The sequence below is a fragment of the Sphaerodactylus townsendi genome, linkage group LG04 (assembly GCF_021028975.2).
Source record: "Sphaerodactylus townsendi isolate TG3544 linkage group LG04, MPM_Stown_v2.3, whole genome shotgun sequence".
Classification (NCBI taxonomy): Eukaryota; Metazoa; Chordata; class Lepidosauria; order Squamata; family Sphaerodactylidae; genus Sphaerodactylus; species Sphaerodactylus townsendi.
The window spans coordinates 152376253-152396583 of NC_059428.1; the positions used below are offsets into that span (position 1 = coordinate 152376253).

At 48.6% G+C, this 20331-nt stretch overlaps 1 protein-coding gene across 1 annotated transcript in view; it reads left to right on the plus strand.

Annotated features, from left to right (window-relative positions):
• DNAAF8 (dynein axonemal assembly factor 8) overlaps window positions 1-20331 on the plus strand; it is a 60306-nt gene that overhangs the window by 37050 nt on the left and 2925 nt on the right. Inside the window, exons 19-27 of the mRNA XM_048494173.1 lie at window positions 1099-1253; window positions 3940-4087; window positions 5028-5159; window positions 6193-6414; window positions 8215-8547; window positions 10230-10292; window positions 11707-11760; window positions 14258-14427; window positions 19892-20083. Of these exons, the coding sequence (XP_048350130.1) occupies window positions 1099-1253; window positions 3940-4087; window positions 5028-5159; window positions 6193-6414; window positions 8215-8547; window positions 10230-10292; window positions 11707-11760; window positions 14258-14427; window positions 19892-20020 (1406 nt within the window). The 3' untranslated portion in view covers window positions 20021-20083. The remainder of the gene's footprint in view (window positions 1-1098; window positions 1254-3939; window positions 4088-5027; window positions 5160-6192; window positions 6415-8214; window positions 8548-10229; window positions 10293-11706; window positions 11761-14257; window positions 14428-19891; window positions 20084-20331) is intronic.

Sequence of the window (20331 nt, forward strand, 5' to 3'; positions counted from 1 at the left end):
ACTACAGGGGAATGAGTGATCAAGGCTTATGTCTTGTTTTGAAGCTCCTCTGAAGGCAACCTGGAAACAGCTTTCACCAGCATGGTGTAGTGGTTAAGAGCAAGTGCACTCTAATCTGGAGAACTGGGTTTGATTCCCTGCTCTGCCACTTGAGCTGTGGAGGCTTATCTGGTGAACCAGATTAGCTTGTGCACGCCAGCTGGTTGAGCTTGGGCTAGTCACAGTTCTTCAGAGTTCTCCCAGGCCCACCTACCTCACAGGGTGTTTGTTGTGAGGGGGGAAGGGAAAGGAGATTGTAAGGCCCTTTGAGTCTCCTTACAGGAGAGAAAGGGGGGGAAATATAAATCCAAACTCTTCTTCTTCTCCTTGGAAACTGTTCTTGCAGAAGCTGCTTTGCCCCAGGCCAGCTGCGTAATGTAAATAGTGTACACTTCACCTGAGCAATTCATTAAGCAAAGATTTGCTATTCTATAGATATTCTAGAGATAACTGATTTATTTATTAATTTTAAGCACTAGCTTCTCAGCGCTGGAAAAGCGAGTCTACATAGATCCCCTCACTTCTCGGCTTGGGCAGACTGGCCTTGCAAATGACCGGTGGACTGCTTCAAAGCCTTGATTATTTAAGATCAGAGAAAAGAAATTCTGTGAAGCTTCCTTTTTTTCCTTGCACAGAAATTGCCACGCATCCTAAATGCCGAAATGCACAAGGCTGATTTCACTCCTTCAAAAATGCTGATTCGATACCAAGTTGTATTATTAATTTACGCCCTGGTCCAGTTCGGAGTCCTTTGCGGAGTTAGCTTGCTGGGGAAGAACCGGCATCATAAATAAATCGTAATCCAATTAGCGCTGCTTGGCCCTTTGCCCGGAGCTGTCCGCAGAGGACTTCCCACAAAGGAGTCCGAACACCTCAACCACAGTTCCTCCACTGCTGTGGTTTCATATGTCGGTGAGGCCACAAAAAAGCACGGTTGACCAGGGAAAAAAAGGTGTTATCTACCTTTTTGAGTAGCTTCTGAAAAGGTCTGTGCAGCAACATGAAGAGCCATTAGAAATCCAATAGATGACCTCCTTACGTGTGTTTCCATTTTCCTAGGTGACATTATTTTGGTGACATCACCTGCAGTGCCCCCTTGCACCTACGGCAGGGTGATTTCCACCTGCACCCAGAGGGGGTTTGTTCTGCAGGGAGTCAAGCAACTACGACTGTCGCCCAAGCAAGCATTCTCGCTCGGCATGCCAGCAAACCAGGTAAAGGGCAAGAGGAGACGAGGGCAATGCTTTTATGTGTAGATGACCAGTGGCGTATCTACTTAGGGACAAGGGGTACCCCTTGTCCCCGGGTGCCACTCTTCTGGTCACGTGGGGGGCACAAAATCGGCCCCCCACATGACCAGGAAGTCCTCCTGCCTCGTTGTTTTCGTGTGCCTCAACCCCATCCACGTCAGTCAAGGCACGCAAAAACAATGAGGCAGCAGGACTTCCTGCTGCCTCCAAGCGCCCTCAACCCCCCTCTCCCTTCCTTCCCCCCCCCCCCAGATGGCTGGGCTCCCAGCCAGCAGCCTGCAGTCTCTTCTGACCTCCCCTCCGGGCAGGCTAGAAGAGACTGCGGTCCTGGCCTTGGAGACCTGCTTTTATAAGCACTGAGGCCAGTGGGTGGGGCTTGGGGAGCAGGAAGTCCGAAGCCAGGACTGCAATCTCTTCTGGCTGCTGTCATGCTGCTTGGGAAGGCTGAGATCTTGAGGGACATGGTCCTCACTGCCTTTGATGGGGTCCAGCTGACATTCGCAGACACAAAGCCTGCAGGTTATACTGGATACGGTGCTGTTGCTGGAGAGGCGAGTTGCATGCATGCAGCTGCTGGACTGTCTTCAAGGGCAGCCCCAAACAAAGCACATTGCAGTAGTCCCCCCTTAGAGGTTACCAAAGATTACAACAATGTCAGCTGTTTGATCTGGCTCAGCATCTTCTGTAGCTGTCCAGGTTGTCCAGCCAATGGATGGTCTTCCCCAGTGCCTGCTACCAGAAAGCCTTTAACTGGCGAGGCCTCAGATTGAATCCATGTCCTGAACTCATGCTGTCCTGCTGTGCCAGAGTGGTTTATTGTCAAACAAACAAACAAATAAACAACCACAATAAATAAATAAATAAATGAAGGCCAACAACCAGCTAAAGATCTGGCAGCTGTGAAATCTACCATAATAATAATAAAACCAAGGTGCTTCTCAATGGTGCTAAGAGCTCCGCAGCCACTAAACCATTCAGTTCTCACCACCTTTGCTAAGAAAAATGATGTTTTTCCATTTTCCCGGTACAGTTTTTAACCCTCGGCTGCTCAGAAATGCAATATTGTTATAAAAACACTCACCTAGCCACAGTGCATTCAGACCATGGGCTACAAATGGGAACCCATCGTATGTTTGATGTGCAAAGCTGGTTGGGTGGAGGGGTCCTAAGTGGTGACCAAGATAAAAGCCTACACGGTTGCCTTTTGTGGGATACAGGCCGCGCCATGCCTGACCTTTCAGAAGAATGGATTTTAGGGAGAGAGATATATATTAATATATATATTAATATTTGGGTTTTTGTCCAATCCGATCCAAGAATATTTCTGGAGGCAAAGGCAGTGATTCACCCCAGTGTTTACACTGGTTGTGTCAGGAAGTGGCTGTTTGGTGACGCAAGGATCGGTTGCTGATCCAAAACGTTCCTCTTGTTGGCTTTTCATTCCCCAGAAAACGGCAAGTTTGTCATCAGCGATATGAGGGGGTCCCCTCCAAAAAGCAACTCATCCCGGCTTGCCAGTTCTGGCATCTGATCTCATCAGACTTCTTGCGAGCCCAATTTGGAACTGTTCCTTGGGCGGATAACCAGATCTTCTCTTAGAAGCAAACGAGATAATATTCTCGTGCGTTGCCTTATGCTGTGTGTCAAACATGATGCGATAGCAAGAGGACTGTCATCAGGATGTCTCATATATTTTTAGAGCCAATTAGCAGATCCAGGTAGCCTTTTCTGAAGACCCGGGAAAGGCGGGGGGGGGGGAGGACACGTCATCACCCCTCCCTCCCATGTCTCCTCCATGATGTAAATTGCCCCCTCAAAGCTGTAAATCCTCTGACAATGTTGTAATTCCTATGACAAACAGGGAAAGAGAGGCACAGAACCTGTACCAGCATGGTATAGTGGTTAACAGTAGGTGGACTCTAATCTGGAGAACCGGGTTTGATTCCCCACTCCTCCACCTGAGGCAGACTCCTATCTGATGAATCAGATTTGTTTCTCCACTCCTACATTCCTGCTGGGTGACCTTGGGCTAGTCAGAGTTCATTCAGCACTCTCTAAGCCCCACCTTCCTCGTAAGGTTTCTGTTGTGGGGAGAGGAAGGGAAAGGAGCTTGTAAGCTGCCTTGAGTCTCTTTACAGGAGGGAAAGACAGGATATTTACCCAAAGTTGTCGTCTTCTTCTTCTTCCTCCTCCTCCTCCTCCCACAGCCCCATGGAGTTAATTGCAGCTTAACAGGAGCAATTGAAATCATGATAGAGACATGGAAGGAAGAGGTTAACTAAGGCTATCTTCTACCTACTGCTGCTTCTTGTCCAAGGGATTGCAGTGGTGAATCTCATATCACACTCCTATCAGCCTAACACCTGTAATATCATGTGACCGTGGTCCCAATAGCCACAAAGCCTGCTAGTGCGATCACATCCATCTGGCCTGTTGATTATCTGTGTAGAAGTTTCACATCATCACACAAGAGTGAACCCAATTTCTGAAGGCTTCCATTTCCCACTGGGATTTCCCTGTGCTTGCTTTGCTGTTTGAGTCTCCCGCTCAGTAATTGCAGACCTAGTGGCACGTTCCCATGCTGGGTCGTCTCGATAACTTCCGAGCCGAACCTCTTGACCCTGGGAATTGCTGGCTTTTGCCATGACAGGTAGCTGCGTTTTGCCCTGGTGAGGCTTCCGGTCCACTTGATGGGAGCTGCTCAGGGGACAGCTGTCCGGACCAATCCCAGAGGCACTGCCTAGCTTTGCTGTTGAGGAAAGAGAATGCCTACCATCACGTCCCTTCTCTGCTGAAAGGTAAAAGACTCTCTGAGATATCTCTCTCATGGGAGAAGTCGGCTGCTCTGGACTGGCTGTCAAATCCACATGTTTCTTGTGTGTCTACACAGCCTCTGAAGTAATGGGGGGAGGCAACGAGGATGATTGAGGGATTGGAGCCCCTTCCCTATGAGGTGAGGCTGCAGCGTTTGGGACTCTTTAGTTTGGAGAGGAGACGTCTGAGGGGGGATATGATTGAAGTTATAAAATTATGCATGGGGTAGAAAATGTTGGCAGAGACAAATTTTTTTCCTCTTTCTCACAATACTAAAACCAGGGGCATCCATTGAAAATGCTGGGGGAAAGAATTAGGACTAATAAAAGGAAACATTTCTTCACACAACGCATGATCGGTGTTTGGAATATGCTGCCACAGGAGGTGGTGATGGCCACTAACCAGGAGAGCTTTAAAAAGGGCTTGGACAGATTGATGGAGGAGAAGTCGATCTATGGCTTCCAATCTTGATCCTCCTTGATGTGAGATTGCAAATGCCTTAACAGACCAGGGGCTCGGGAGCAGCAGCAGTAGCAGAAGGCCATTGCTTTCACATCCTGCATGTGAGCTCCCAAAGGCACCTGGTGGGCCACTGCGAGTAGCAGAGAGCTGGCCTAGATGGACTCTGGTCTGATCCAGCTGGCTTGTTCTTATGTTCTTATGTCGAGGAACATCATGTGAGATTGCTGAAATCTAACAGCCAGGCTGCTGTTTTCAGAAGTCTGCCAGAAGAAGTCCTAGTAGCTCATGAGGGTTTTCAAGGCAGAATATACTATTTCTGCTGCGCAGGCATGCACTGCCCTGTGGTGTCCCTGCTGCAGGCAACTGGAAATGTGACCCAGAATAAATGTCCCGTGCAGTGGGACATTCTTCCACACTGTGTCAAAAATAGATTCTTGTGTTCTTTTTTACCACCCTGTTTAGGGTTGATGAACGGACTGGCTGAGGAAGGCTTCTTGGCGAAACGACAGAGCAGCTCATCGCCCGGCGTTGGACCAGAACCCGGCCTGAGTTTCCACGCAGCTCCTTATACTGACAGCTTGCTGCAAGCTCTGGGTGCGTGAGGGCAGGGCAGGACCCAAAATCCTAATGCCTGAAGGAGATCAAGGGCAGAGCTGGTGTGCATGCCCTGTGATTCTTCTAAGGACATTTTTATTTGTGGCCAAATGCAGCCACCATTGTTTGAATCGTGGTTTGTTTGTTCCACTAAAAAAATCCCCTTCCTCTCCGAGGTTTGTTTGTTCTACTAAAAATCCCCTTCCTCTCCAGCCCCACTAGCTGTTTGTATTCATATGCCGTGCTGGCAGGTAGCCACAGTGAGGCAAAAAGAGGCCGGGCCCCACCAATCATTTGCCATGTCCCTTCAACCAGCACTAGGGTTGGTTTGAAACCTGTCACCCGTCTTTTCGAGTGTAAAATCTCTACATTAAGAAAAGGCAGGAGCCGAGGTAGAAATGTGCGAATCCTCTCATAGATCTCCCAAATGTGGATTCTCCATGCCATTTCCTAGAAGAGAATTAGCAGTTGGCAGGGCTGAAGTGTCCTAATTTAAAAAGCCGGGGCTATGGCCTTATTCCACCTGTCCCACAAGGTGTTCAGAATAACGGTCCAGTTTCACGAGTCTATTTTCACCTGGTTTGTTTGCAGTCAAAACTGTGTGGTGTCCACACTGCGCTTTTATTTTCAGTTATTTATTTAAAGCATTTCTAGTCTTCCTTTACATCCAAAGAGGGTCTCCAAGGTGGATACTTTGTCCGATCCAGATGCAGGGACAAATGGTTGTTTACCATGAGTGGCAAAGTGTGGAGGGAATCAGCACGTTCAAAGGGCAGAGTGACAGTGCAAACTTCTGAGCATCGTTGATTTTGGGCGTGACCTCTGACCCAAGCCATAGACTCATTCAAGGACATCAAGGGCAGTTTGCAGATTAGAAGAATTTGGATCCGAGTTTTGCACTCCTGCAATCAGTCCACGGCACACAACAGTGTGCCTGGAACCATCTTAAATCCAGATCATGCAAACCACCTTCTTCAGAGCAATAAAGTTGTGCTAAGTGGTCTGAGGGTTTTTCTCGTTGTTCCACTGGCAGGTGGCAGTTTTTGCGCAGTGCCCGACCCCTGTCCCATCCCCCTGGATATCTTACACTCGAGGAGATACGCCTCTGATCCTGACATGGAACAAATCGTCCTGTTGACCCTGTCTGGGAAAGAAGCCATGAAGACTGCAGGCGAATTCCTTCATCATATCCTTGCTGTTGGCCACAAGAAGGAATTGCAAGCCCCGGCCGACTCCCAAATTAGAGATTGCGCAGGTATTTGGGAACAACAATGCCCAACTGAAGAACCGTTATTATTAAGAGGAGAGTAAGATCAGTGGCGTTCATTCGTTGAAATAATGTTCCTCACAAGCATATATAAGTAGTTTTGTGGAGGGGGTGTGTGTGTGATTGAACCCGCTTGCCTTTTTAGGCAAAATACCAGAATGACAACAGAACTTCTAAAATATGCGTATCAAGCTTGTCATAATGAGCTTAACTTCTGCCACAGGCAGCTTTCTGGAACGTGGTTCTGATCCCTCTCCCCAGAGCTACTGTATGTTTATTCTCATCTTTTTCAAGTCAGTGAGCCCAACTGGGTCCTAGGTTTTTTTCCCCTAGAGAAAGGTGGTGATGGTCTGTAAATGAAATAAAGAAGCCTGGTGATTCTGTTGAACAGTCCTAAAAGAAATTGCCACCTCACCAACAGGCAGCAGTGGCGTAGAGGTTAAGAACAGGTGCACTCTAATCTGGAGGAACCTGGTTTTGATTCCCCACTCTGCCGCTTGAACTGTGGAGGCTTATCTGGGAAATCCAGATTAGCCTGTGCACTCCAACACACACCAGCTGGATGACTTTGGGCTAGTCACAGTTCTTCAGAGCTCTCTCAGCCCCACCTACCTCACAGGATGTTTGTTGTCGGGGGAGGCAGGGGGGGGGGGGAAGGAGTTTGAGTCTCCTTACAGGAGAGAAAGAGGGGATATAAATCCAACTCTTCTTCTTCTGTGCCTTATTTGTTTAGTAGCTGTATAGGGTCCGTTTACCTCCTAGGGAACAAGAGCGTGTCGCCATGTTTAAGGTTGTCCCGAATTCAACGTGGTGGTGGGGATCTCTCTAGAGGGCTTCGGCACAAAACCAGAGTGGCGTTATAATTTCAGAGCCATGTGAAAACCTGACATTTCTAGTGCACGTGCAGCAAGCCCAGTTTGCAAACACAAACATGAATAACTTCCTTGTTCATGCTAGGCTGGCGATACAGTCTCATTTGGCTCTATAATTAGTCTCCTTGCCAAGGAACCATTATCAGAGATGGCCCCAAACCTGTAATTATGTGCTGTGCTACTGCTCGGTGCAGGAGCGCTTGGTAGCAATGGCGTTGTCAAGAAGTCCTTTTAATCAGCTGTCTCTGAAATGGATTGTGATGCTTTTTCCCCACTTCCTCTATGACAAAATAAGGACACCTGCCGGGTCTCCCCCCTCAAAACTCATTTGATCTCTTTCACTGTCAGCAAATCATGTCTGCGCCTTTTAAACGTGAGTGTACACAAAATCACACATGCCACAGAAAGGATGTTTCTGTTGGCGTGCATGTGCAAAGAGCGGAAAGACCTGTACCAGATTTTTAAAATTTATCAAAGACAACAAAATAAAGATTTTTAACTTTTTTTTGCTTGGTTTTTAAAATGAAGTGTGAGGTTTTTAAGCCACTCCCTGGTCTGAAAGTTTGCCAGGAAACAGAGCTAAACTAAACATTGTAAATAACTAAGAAACACCATAAGTTTCTTACTGATTTGATTCCCCGCTCTTCCGCCTGAGTAGCAAACTCTCATCAGGTGAACCAGATTTGTTTCCCCACTTCCTGCTGAGTGACTTTGGGCCAATCACAGTTTGTTCAGAATTCTCTCAGCCCCACCTACTTGACAAGGTGTCTGTTGCAGAGAGCACGGGAAAGGAGTTTGTACGCTGCTTTGAGACTCCTTCTTCTAAGTGAGAAGAGGAGCAGAATGCTGTGAGGGTGTCTCCTGCAAGGAGCCTCCATGATAATCAGTAGTGATAATTTTTCTCTTTTCTTGGCAGTCTTGGATGGCCATGACCAAGAATTTGAGCTCCTCGCCCTGAAGTGGCTGCCTTGCCTCACTCGGACGCAAGCCAAGGAAACGACGCCTTTCGAAGTGGGCGACAAGCTCTGGCACCCGAGCATCAATACGCTTGTGTCGAGTCCGGCACTCATCTGCGCGCTCCGGGGGATCGGTGCCTTTGCAGGCCTTGCCGAGATCCTGAAAACTCAAACCTCACCCTACAGCAAGCCAAGGGCAAACACCAGTGATCTCTGCAGAGTGATGTCATCAACCCCTGAGATGGCCTACCGGCAGGCAATCCTATTCTTCACCAGGAAAGATTTCATAGGCGGTGGGTGGTGTATTCTCTTCCTTGCACAGAGCTTAAATGGAAGTTGGCCGAAAACATTTTTAGTAGCAACAGTGGCATAGTGATTAAGAGCAAGTGCACTGTAATCTGGAGAACTGGGTTTGATTCCTAACTGCCACTGGAGCTGTGGAGGCTTATCTGATGAACCAGATTAGCTTGTGCACTCCCAACACATGCCAGCTGAGTGACCTTGGGCTAGTCACAGTTCTTCAGAGCTCTCTCAGCCCCCTTCCTCACAGGGTGTTTGTTGTGAGGGTGGAAGGGAAGGGAAGGGAAAGGAAAGGAAAGGAGTTTGTAAGCCCCTTTGAGTCTTCTTGCAGGAGAGAAAGGGGGGAATATAAATCCAAACTCTTCTTCTTCTTCTACCTGAGGTGACAGATCCAAAGGGGCCATATTTTTATGCAGCGCCTGTTCATTATAAGGATAACTTTTTGATCTGCCCGCTCCCACTTACTTATTCTGCTTGGGACCCAGCTGCTGTCCCTTGAAGGCAACACACTGCCTCGTTATCGAGCTGCCACGGCTTGCCTGGGCACATTGTTAAATCTGTCTCTCTTTTTTTGCCCTTTGCATCCAGTCCCAGTCACAGTAAAATGCCAGATGAGATCCAAAGCCTGACGTAGTTTCTGCAATTCAGAAGTGTCTCAGCCTGTTAATTAACTGTTGACACACTGAAGATGGTGGATGGTGCGATTGTAATTATTTGAAACTAAAAAAAAAGAGATCTGTTTTGCGACAGAGAGGCAGACACAGGCTCACAGTCTAGTATAGACTGTAGTTATGATTTCTCATTAATGCCCCCCCCCTTTCCTGAGCAGTAAGAAGTCCCCAGGGCATCACTACCAGATTTGCTTTCTTTTGGACAAGACCTCCCAGTAGAGACTAAGAAGGCAGCTTTTTGGGGGTCAGTTTGAACACCCATGGAGGTGGGCTTAAGAACATAAGGAGGAGCCTGCTGGATCAGACCAGAGTCCATCTAGTCCAGCACTCTGCAACTCACACTGGCCCACCAGATGCCTTTGGGAGCTCACAGGCAGGATGTGAAAGCAATGGCCTTCTGCTGCTGCTGCTGCTCCTGAACCCCTGGTCTGCTAAGGCATTTGCAATCTCAGATCAAGGAGGATCAAGATTGGGAGCCATAGATCTCCTCTTGGATAAAGCCCCTTTTAAAGCTATCCAGGTTAGTGGCCATCACCACCTCCTGTGACATTCCATTGGGTTTTGTACATATGAGGTTTGGGTCTGTGATAGGAGGCAGAAAGAATCTTTGCCTGGCGGGGCCTCAACATCCCTGCCTTTGGCTGAAAGGGCCCTGGAGGTGCTATTGTCAGAGAACCTGACGGGCAGTAGATTCAGGACAGGCGTGGTGAAGCATTTCTGCATGTGATGCATAAATAACTTGTGCGATTGAATGCCACAAGATGGCCCCTGGATTCGATTGTCCCTTACACAAATTCCTGGAGGATGAAGTCTCATGATAAGGAAATGGAGCCCAAGCCCTATTCATATGCAAACGGAAAACCATGGGCCGGGGACCCCACAGCTGCAGGGAGCCCATTGCTGCTTTCATTGTTAGCTGAACAGAAAAGTCCACCCAGTAGCCACTGAGACTGTTGTGCCATCCTCTGCTTATTCCTGACTAGTCCGTTGCTTTCCCTTTGTAGATGCCAACCACCGTCTCGCCCTGAGGTATTTGCCGCCTCCTGTCAGGTGCCCCCAATCCAAAGGTACGTCCTGCCGCCATGCTGTCTTGTCCACAAGAAGAGTTTCTTTCCGCTGTACCCTGAGACTAGGCTGGAAAGTTTCTCATTGACTTAGCTTGTCACCAGATCAGAAATTTTAGACTTCAGTTGGTCATGCACTAAAATCTGCAGAATGCTTTGCTATCATACTTGTTAGCAGCCATCTTTGTAGCATTATCAGCATGTACGGTGCTTTAGAAAGCAACATAAGTGAATGCCAAGGCCCCCGCCCCAAGGAACCTGCAATCCACATTCTGATGGGGATGAAGGGAGAGAAAGCCAATGGTGGGATGGATATGTACAGACAGAACTGTCTGTGCTTTGTTTTAGCTTGGGGTTGTGACCTGCTTATTGCTTCGCCAAGCAGCAAGAAGTTCCTCGGGTGGTTATTATATTGGGTTGGTTCCCTTTGGAGGAGAGGCTGCTAGAGTCTCATGGCTTCTTTTTGTGTGTATGTGGGTGTCTCATTTGCTTTTTTGTCAAGTAGAGGCCAGATGTAGTGATTGAGGTAAACCAGAGAAATGAAGTGTAGTGGAACAGACAAACTGAACCAAGAACAAAATCTGCTACACCTAGGCTATTGGCTATACAAACACCAACTAAGAATGTGTAAAAGGCAAATGTTTAATAAAAGACAAACACATGCAGAGAAGACAGGAAGGCAGAGAGGAGGAAGGCAAAGAGGCGCTCCTGAAGGGCAGCGGATCTTCTACCCCACTTCAGATCCTCAGAAAAGGGAAAGATCTTGCATCCCTCAAGAAGCATCAACCCATTCCCAGCGAAGGCGCTCTGCTTTCCTCTCCCACTCTGCAAAAATCTGCAGTGCTTTCTCTTCTGATCTAGAGAACCGGGATTTGATTCCCCACTCCTCCACCTGAGTGGCAGAGGCTTCTCGGGTAAACCAGATATGTTTCGCACTCCTGCATTCCTGCTGGGTGACCTTGGGCTAGTCACAGTTCTTCAGAGGTCTCTCTGCCCCACCTGCCTCACAAGGTGTCTGTTGTGGGGAGAGGAAGGGAAAGTAGCTTGTAGGCCACCTTGAGTCTCCTTACAGGAGAGAAAGGTGGGATATAAATCCAAACTCCTCCTCCTCCTTCTTCTTCATGCACATCTGTCCCCTGTTTGACTTGGGATGGGGAGATCACTTCCTGCAGGCATTGATAACAGCTGGATGTTGCCATTTTCCCAGCAGTTAAGGCCCATTCAGGGTACAGTGACAGCCATTCAGAAACCTTGCTATTCTTTCCCCCAAGGGTCTGGCTCTACAGCTTCCTTCCTTCCCGCTTCAGTACGGTGTCTGAATTGAGCCAACATTTGCAGCTGCAGAGCCGCATAAATCCCCTGAGCCCTACCTGCTGTGTTCCCCCTCTGTAAAAATATATTCACTGTTTGTTTGCAGGGGGTGAGATTCAGACAAGCAGCGCCGAGTCACTCTTCCACTTCATGCAAGCTGGTAAGGAACCTCTCTCCTTTCTAGGGGGTAGGGTGGGGAAAGGGTACACTGGTCAGCAAGTCAGCCAGCAGTCCCCGATCTTATTACACCAGTGGGCCCTTCTGGAACTCTGGTAACAGAGAATGGGCTCTGTCACAAAATGGCTGCTGTGGGATGCTGGACCAATCGCAAAATGTTGGGAGGTTGTAAACAAGATTGCAGGGGAAACCTGGCCGAGGGGAGGGGGAGCGCTCCAAAGATGCTGAACTTTTTGGAAGCTTCAAAATCGAATCTCCATGCCTGGCCTTGCCCAGTTCCATTGTATGCCCACGCAGAAGACACTCAATGAACAACAATTAGGAATAAGAGCAACTTTGTTTTCAAGCCTCCCCATTTCCATCTTTGGGAGCACCATTGACGGTGAACCCTACCCACGTCTGAGAACTAAATGCAGGTTTCTGGAATAGAGTATCCAGAGAAACAGCGTGTTGATCAATACCACTTTTTAGCCTTCAATATCGCACTCAAGACAACAATAAGTGAACCGTTTGGCCGTTGGGAAGAAAATTTGATAACAGCTCCAGCTGGAATCAGTCTGGAGGGCTCTTGCGGCCCTATGGTTAGAATGTCAGCCTAGGATCTGAGAGTCCTGTGTTCAAATGATGCCCACCTCAGGCCAGCCTTTCTCTCTCAGCCTAACCTACCTCACAGGTTTGTTGTGAGGATAAAGCAGGGGAGGAGAATGACCCATGCTGCCCTCAGAGCCTTTGAGACCAAGTGGAGTGCGAGTATAACAAACGCTTCAGTAAAGTCTCTAGTTTTGGGAAAAGAACCAGAAGGCGAGAGAAAGCACATAGACATGAGCAGGTCATTTAGATTCGACTCCAGTCGCACCTCAGAGACTGTGATTTTCGAGGATAAGCTTTTGAGAGCGACAAAGCTGGTCAGTCAAAACAATTCTGGTCTCCGAGAGAAAGGAAGTAGAAAGTGTGGAAGAGAAAGACGCTAACAAATGCCCTGGTCAGCATGGCAAAAATCCAGTGATCCAAGTGAAAGGCTCCAGTGTTGCCTTTGTAAAATCTTTTTATTTTTTAATTCAGATTTAAAGAGAAACTTAAAGATAACATTCCAGATCTGTTGAGGCCCATAACCCATGTTTAACAAGAGAAAGGTTTTCCTGGAAATACAGCAGATTTTTTTTAACGTTGTTCACCAGATAGGAATCTGCCGATCAGGGGGAAGAGCGGGGAATCAAACCCGGTTCTCCAGATTAAAGTCCACCTGCTCCTAACCACTACACCATGCTGGCTCTCCTAGCTCTAGGAGTGCTTCTGTAGCATTTTGAGTTTACCTCAGCCCAGCCAGTAGTGCCACAGCAGGAGAGGAGGGGCCCTGCCAGTGCCCATTGTGACTTCCCCCAGACCCAGAACCTGTCCAAATCAGGCTGCAGAGACATAAGGCTATGGAAGGATGGCTGAACGCCCGTGGGTCTAGTCTGGTTCTGAAAAGGCCGAGAGAGCCAAAGGGAAGGGACCGTTTGCCTCAGCGCTGACTAGATTACCTGACCAAATGGAGGCAACCCAATTCCGGCTGGGAGTTCTCTCGCTGAGAAGATGAATACCTCCTTGAGAACATTGATGAAAAGATTCACAGGCTCCATGGCAACCGACACAAGGGAAAGCGTCCCTGCTAAGTATTGGCGAACGGCGTTCGGGTTCTTGCTGCGGATTTGTCTCTCGACCTCGGACAAGTCGCTAACTCTTCACATCCCAAAAGAGGAGCTGTGTTATCGCTGTAAACTCACACTCGCAGAGAAGAATCCTTGCAGGCTGTGAAGCTGTTTCCCCTCCAGATGCCACTTCTGGGCCTCAATTCTTTATCTGTGGAATGGGAATCTGCAGTTTCTCAGTACCATCATCAAAGAAGAAGATAAAGGGTTTGGATTTATACCTCCTTTTCTCTCCTGTAAGGAGACTCAAAAGGGCTTACAATCTCCTACCCCTTCCCCCTGCCCCACAACAAACACCCTGTGAGGTGGGTGGAGCTGAGAGAGTCCCGAAGAACTGTGACTAGCCCAAGGTCACCAGGCAGGGATGTGTTGGAGTGTACAGGCTAATCTGAATTCCCCAGATAAGCCTCCACAGCACAAGTGGCAGAGCGAGGAATCAAACCCAGTTCTCCAGATCAGAGTGCACCTGCTCATAACCGCTACACCACTCCTGAGCCTGTATGAGCCTAAACACTCGGCATGTCTAGAAACAATGAATGTGCTTAAAAGTACATATTCTGACAAAACAAGGCCTTGATAAAGAAGCAGAACTTGCTGTTCTTTGTTCTGTAGTTCATGGAGCTGGGAAACCAATGTCTCTGGGCTGCACTGCAGAGCGTTCTCTACACACACCCACACAATTTCTGCAGCAGTACAGCTCAGTTGCAGGTTGCACACTTCTCCGAGGGGCTTGCATAGTGTTCTGTTTGTAACTTGACCAGTAGCTTCTCCCATTCTTCTTTTGGACAGGTGCCGAGGTCTTCTGCACCGTGCTGTTGATCAAACCCGGCATGTGGGCCCGCAATCTAGCTCGAATCCTTCGGAAACTGGATCAAGAGAGATTCCGCCTGGTTGGAATGAGGCATCTCAACTTGAGCCCCGAGCAGGCCGAAGCACTCCATTCATCTGAAGACGAGGAGGTTTGTTAGTGCAAAGAGGTTTCACTGAGAGTACCAGAATTGATAGTTGGATCAAATGTGTGCCTGGAGTTCACCAGGGAACTCTGGGAAATGTAGTTCAACTGAGCGACCTTTGTTCAAAGTCAGTAGATTTGACGGGAATGACAGCTTCCTAGGTTTTCTTGCTTGGGGCCATGATGGCTGAATAGGTACAGTCTCTTCTTCAGGCTCACAAGAGACCTATATAATGATTGTTGTGGGGCGCCCACTGACTGGGAAATAAGCATCTGGCACTGTCTGCAGCAGCTGGGCTGTCCTGGAAAGTCTCTCCCTACCATTCAGAAGCTGTTCTCGGGGTGGGTGTCTGAATGTGTGGGAGAAGAAGGGATCAGTATCAATCTTTAAGCAAATACATTTTTTAAAAAACCTATTTTTGAATTTGGGTGCTGTGTGGTTTCCGGGCTGTATGGCCGTGTTCTAGCAGTGTTCTAGCAGCATTCTCTCCTGACGTTTCGCCTGCATCTGTGGCTGGCATCTTCAGAGGATCTGATGTTGGGAAAGCAAGTGGAGTATATATCTGTTGGAGTGCTTAGGGGTGGGTGGAACACCTTGTCTATGGTAACAAAGCTTGACAACCAGGTCAACTAGTTGAGGGCATCTGAGATAGAATTATATGAGTAACAATGAAGACTATAGCCTGGGAGTAACCCTGTAGATAGCAAGGTCACTGGTGGGAGCATCTGAATAGAAGTATCCTGGTCAACTATTGACCTGGTTGCCATGCTATTTACTCTGAACAGACGGTTCCCCACCCACCCTGGACACTCCAACAGATATATACTCCCACTTGCTTTCCCAACATCAGATCCTCTGAAGATGCCAGCCACAGATGCCGAAGCGAGTAGCGTCAGGAGAGAATACTTACTAGAACCTCCTGACCCTTACAGCCCGAGAGCCACACAGCACCCAAGTGAGGATTCCGGCTGCGTGAAGATACGCCGACAATACTATTTTGGAATTGCTGATTTGTGGATTTACTGAAATTGATATTGTCTTTATATGTAGCCTTATGGTTCTGTATTATCATGTTATTGTTCCTATTATGTTGTACACCGCCCTGAGCCCTCCGGGGGAGGGCGGTATGTAAATTAAATATCCTATCCTATTTGGACTGGGTTAAAAATCATGTGACATCTGCTCCCCCACCCTCTTTTCAGAGATTGCCTAGCCCAAACGCAGAGTTTCCCTTCCCAGGGTCAAAAGTGGCAGGGTACCGGCACATTTCTGACAGGGGTTTTCTGATCATCTTTTCGAACTCTTTTATGGGTCAAAACCACCTGGACTATGGGAGAAGGGTATTTAATCCTTTTAGCTCTGCACAGTTGTAACAGGGCCCTTCACAGAAAATAAGATGGGGGGGAAAACAGGCTCCCACTGGTTATTCCTAAAAGTGTTTTTTTTTAAACCACAAGGTAGGAGTGCTAAGGGTTAAACATCTTTCTCCCACATAGGGCCTCATTCTAAACTGGGGTTTCATGACCTGTAATTTAGAGATCTGTGGTCTCCTCACTGAGGAAGAAAAGGTGGGTTTATACCCCACCTTTCTCTCCTGCAAGGAGACTCAAGGTGGCTTACAAGCTCCTTTCCCTTCTAATCCAGTGTGAACACCTTGTGAGAGAGGTGGGGCTGAGATAGTTCCAAAGAACTGTGACTAGCCCAAGGTCACCCAGCAGGAATGCAAGAGTGTGGAAACACATCTGGTTCACCAGATAAGCCTCTGCCTCTCAGGTGGAGGAGTGAAGAATCAAATCCAGTTTTCCAGATTAGAATCCACCTGTTCTTAACAACTACACCACTAGCAACGGACCATGGACACGTTATTCATGAATGAGGTTTCCTTTAGGCCCAAGTAACTCTGAGTTGTTTGCCACAAGCATGCATGCGGTATTACCACAGGATTAATTTCTTTTAATTGGCCACCCCCCCTCCTCAAACGATCTGAGGTTTAATGCTAATCTAACAAAGCACCAGCGGAACGGAATTATGACATTTCTGCTGTGGCAGAATGGAGCCGTTGCCGGATTATTCTCTCTCTGCCTTTTCAATTAAGGCATGAGAAATTACAGGAAATGATTCGCCGAAGTCGTCAGTGGCACTGTGCAGCTCCAGATGTGACAGTCGTGGCACTGGAACGTGATAAACCGAGGAGCGGGTCTATTTTTAGCGAGTGGCGTTCACTCAGAAGGGAGGGCAAGAAGTCTGTGTGGGCTACCAGCCAGGGTCTCGAGGTACAGTCGGAAGGATGTGATATAATGGTCTTGCTGAAGGTCATTCGGCAGGGGTCTGGTCAGGGCAAGGACCGGACATCTTCAGAGCACCCTGGTGCATGCCATCTTGGAAAAGTGTGACAGAAATGCAGACAATAACAACAAGAAGAGTTTGGATTTATATCCCCCCTTTCTCTCCTGTAAGGAGACTCAAGGTGGCTTACAAGCTCCTTTCCCTTCCTCTCTCCCACAACTAGACACCTTGTGAGGCAGGTGCCAGGGCTGAGAGAGGATTCAAGAGAACTGAGACAGCAAGTCCAGTTCTATGAGGCAAGAAATGCAGAACCAATAACAAGAAGACGAAGAGTTTGGATTTATTCCCCACCTTTCTCTCCTGTAAGGAGACTCAAGGTGGCTTACAAGCTCCTTTCCCTTCCTCTCCCCACAACATGCATCTTTGTGAGCATACATTCCTTGTGCATGGACATGGTTTTACACAAAACATCTTCAGTTCAGATGAAAACTGGCTCTGGGTGCCGCGGGCAGTAATTCCGAAGTTTCTGAGAATGCGCGTAGGTCAATTAGCCGCTGCGTTCCGGCAAGAGGAGTCTGTCACTTCCATTGGCTTCGACAATCCTTTAGCAGTTAAAAGCATTTCTCTCCTTGCTTCCCTAAACAAAACGCACTCAAAGCAGCCGGCAGTCAATTAAGAACGTCTCGGTACAAACAATCAACAGCCGAAGCTGCAATTATGAAAGAACGCGGAAAAGCAGGCTGCGAGGAATTCAACAAATCTTAACCAACCCAAACAACTGAGCAGAAACAAACACGTCAGCCTGGTGCCCAACAAAGAGATGTTTTCCCCTGACAGACAATTGTGAGTAACCATGGGACCAGGCTAAACATGGTGTGGTTCCAACCCTGTCTGCCTCAGGGGATTGCTTGGATGGATACTCAAGCATGGAAGAGGGCACAGCTTTGGCCCCAGAGTATCAAATAATGCTGACAAGCCCAGAATTTGAGCCTCATTGAGTACCTGCAGGACCTGGGCCAGATGCTCAGGCAGAACCTTCAGTGGTCCCCAAAGGACCAGGGCCAGAGGCTCAGACGGATGCGCCAGCCTCTTGACACCAAACCAGGGGAGGCCTTGCTAGCTTTCTGCTTTATGAAGATGTCCAGAGTCCCTGGAGCAAAGGAAGCCAGAGAAACTGCATGTGCCAGCTTGCAGGAAAGAGCCTTGCGGCAGGCCAGCAGCTGTAGGGCGAGCTGTTCTGAACGAGAAGTCTCTGCAGGAGCCAGTATGAAGGAGCAGAGCTGCATGAGGTGGGTGGGACATTTGGTGTACAAGGGGTTGGAACTCAAGCTGTGTTGTGGCAGCAGAGTTGTGTTGGTCTTGAAAGCCATTGGCTGTGTTCCTGTTGCTTGAACCCATTTTTGACCTTGTTCTGGACTTGGCTCTGTTGCACTCTTTTGGACTTGGTGCTTCAATGACGTTAAGCTGCCGAACCAGCTGCGAGCTGCCTTGACTCTGCTTGGTGTGGGTCTGCCTATGACCCCCAGGGGGTTTACCCACTTCTACCCTGAACTCCTGGAATATAAAGAGTGGGATGTAAATGTGATATCCAAATGAATAAACCCCCTGTTTTCCTGTGCAGGGGCACTGGTTTCCTGGGATTTACAGGCTGCAAGAAGGGCAGCAGTATCTCTGGTCATCTCCCCTAGCATCTCTGGTCCTCTCCCCTAGCATCTCTGGTCCTCTCCCCTAGCATCTCTGGTCCTCTCCCCTAGCATCTCTGGTCCTTTCCCCTAGCATCTCTGGTCCTTTCCCCTAGCATCTCTGGTCCTTTCCCCCTAGCATCTCTGGTCCTTTCCCCTAGCATCTCTGGTCCTTTCCCCTAGCATCTCTGGTCCTCTCCCCTGAGCATCTCTGGTCCTCTCCCCTAGCATCTCTGGTCCTCTCCCCTAGCATCTCTGGTCCTCTCCCCTAGCTTCTCTGGTCCTCTCCCCTAGTATCTCTGGTCCTCTCCCCTAGCATCTCTGGTCCTCTCCCCTAGCATCTCTGGTCCTCTCCCCTAGCATCTCTGGTCCTTAGTGGACACCCATCCATGCTGATCTTCGGTGCAGGATTAGATGCATCGTCCTTCCCCACAAATCCCCAACAGCACAGCCACAGCTACGGTCCCTTTTCATCTTAAGTGCTGGTGGAGGGCTTCCAAATACTTGGCCCTTGATATCCAGTCCATAATACAGTACTCAGCTACCTTGTTGTGGCTTCCTAATCATATTAACCGTAACAGCCGTTCTCGTTGCAGATGGCAAATCGATGACGATGTTTAATTTCACAATGAGCGCCAGGGTCAAATAAAAGGCCTGGACCACTAGTAAATCTGGGCCCTGGAATTATAGCTTTCTGAAATGTAGTTTTACTTTGCAAAGGCCGTGTGTGTGCCTCTGTGCCTCTGAATTCCCTTTCCCCGGCACGCAGCCTCAGATCTTACCTTAGATCTTCACATCTTACATCCCTGCCAGCTTCATGTGTTACAGTTTATTCTCTACAAATGAAGCCACGGGAAGGAAACGTCACGTATGTCTGTATCCAGGTCGGGAAAATCCAAGGCACCTAGTTATGCCACACTTTGAAATGCAGTCCCGACATCTGGGAAACCTAAGTAGTTATATTTACTGATCTTAAAAATAGAAAGTATGTGAGATTTTACGACAGGCCTGAATGCTAAAAGGTGGCTGCTGGCTGCTTGGAATTCGAAATTGCTAAAAGCCAGCCTTCCGCGATGTTTTCCACAGATGGCCTCCTGGCCCTTGGCAACCTTGTCATGGTCAGCTCGCGAGGCAGATGTCAGAGCCAGCAACTCTGGGTCACCAAGAAGCCACCTCTTCCATCACCCAAAAGTACAACCTGTCTCTGCCAGCACTGTGTAGTAGTGAAGAAAAGTGTCTGGTTCCCTGCTCTTGCATATGAGCAGCAGACTCTAATCTGGGGAACTGGGTCTGATTCCACACCCCTCCACATGAAGCCTCCTGGATCACCTGGGGCCGGCCACAGTTCTCTCAAAACTCTCACAATGTGTCTGTGACAGGGAGGAGAAGTCACTTGGAGACCCCTTACAGCTGAGAAAAACGGGGTAGGAAACCAAAACCCTTCTTCTGTTCTTCTTTATTTTTCCCTGTGACTCTTCCTCCCACCCCCACCCCCTTCCTAGAGCCTGCAGGCCCATTCTGCCCACCTAACCTCTGGTTCCTCCTTGGTGCTGTGCCTTCAGCGGGAGAATGCCGTGAAGAAGCTTCTCGACCTCCTTGGGCCAGAAGACCCGAAGCAGAAGCCTTGGTGATAGAGCCCCGTTCTTTGGAGAGACCGTGAAATCGGCCTCAAACAGTCCAGAACGGGCTTTACGGTGAGTCCCGAGAATGCACGGAAGGCCCTTGGTTGCTGTTGCGATTGTGGTTGTTGCCAAGATTACTGTTGCAGCTATCACAAGAGAGGAAGCTGTCTATTGCAGTGCAACCAAGCAGGAGTCTAGTGGCCCCTAGTTTTGAGTTGAGCCCGAGCTCTTCCTGATGAGAGCCATTGGGGAAGGGCGGCCTTATCATTTAATCAATCGAAGCCTGTCTTCAGGCTCTATGCAGCACCCAGCCAGGCAGC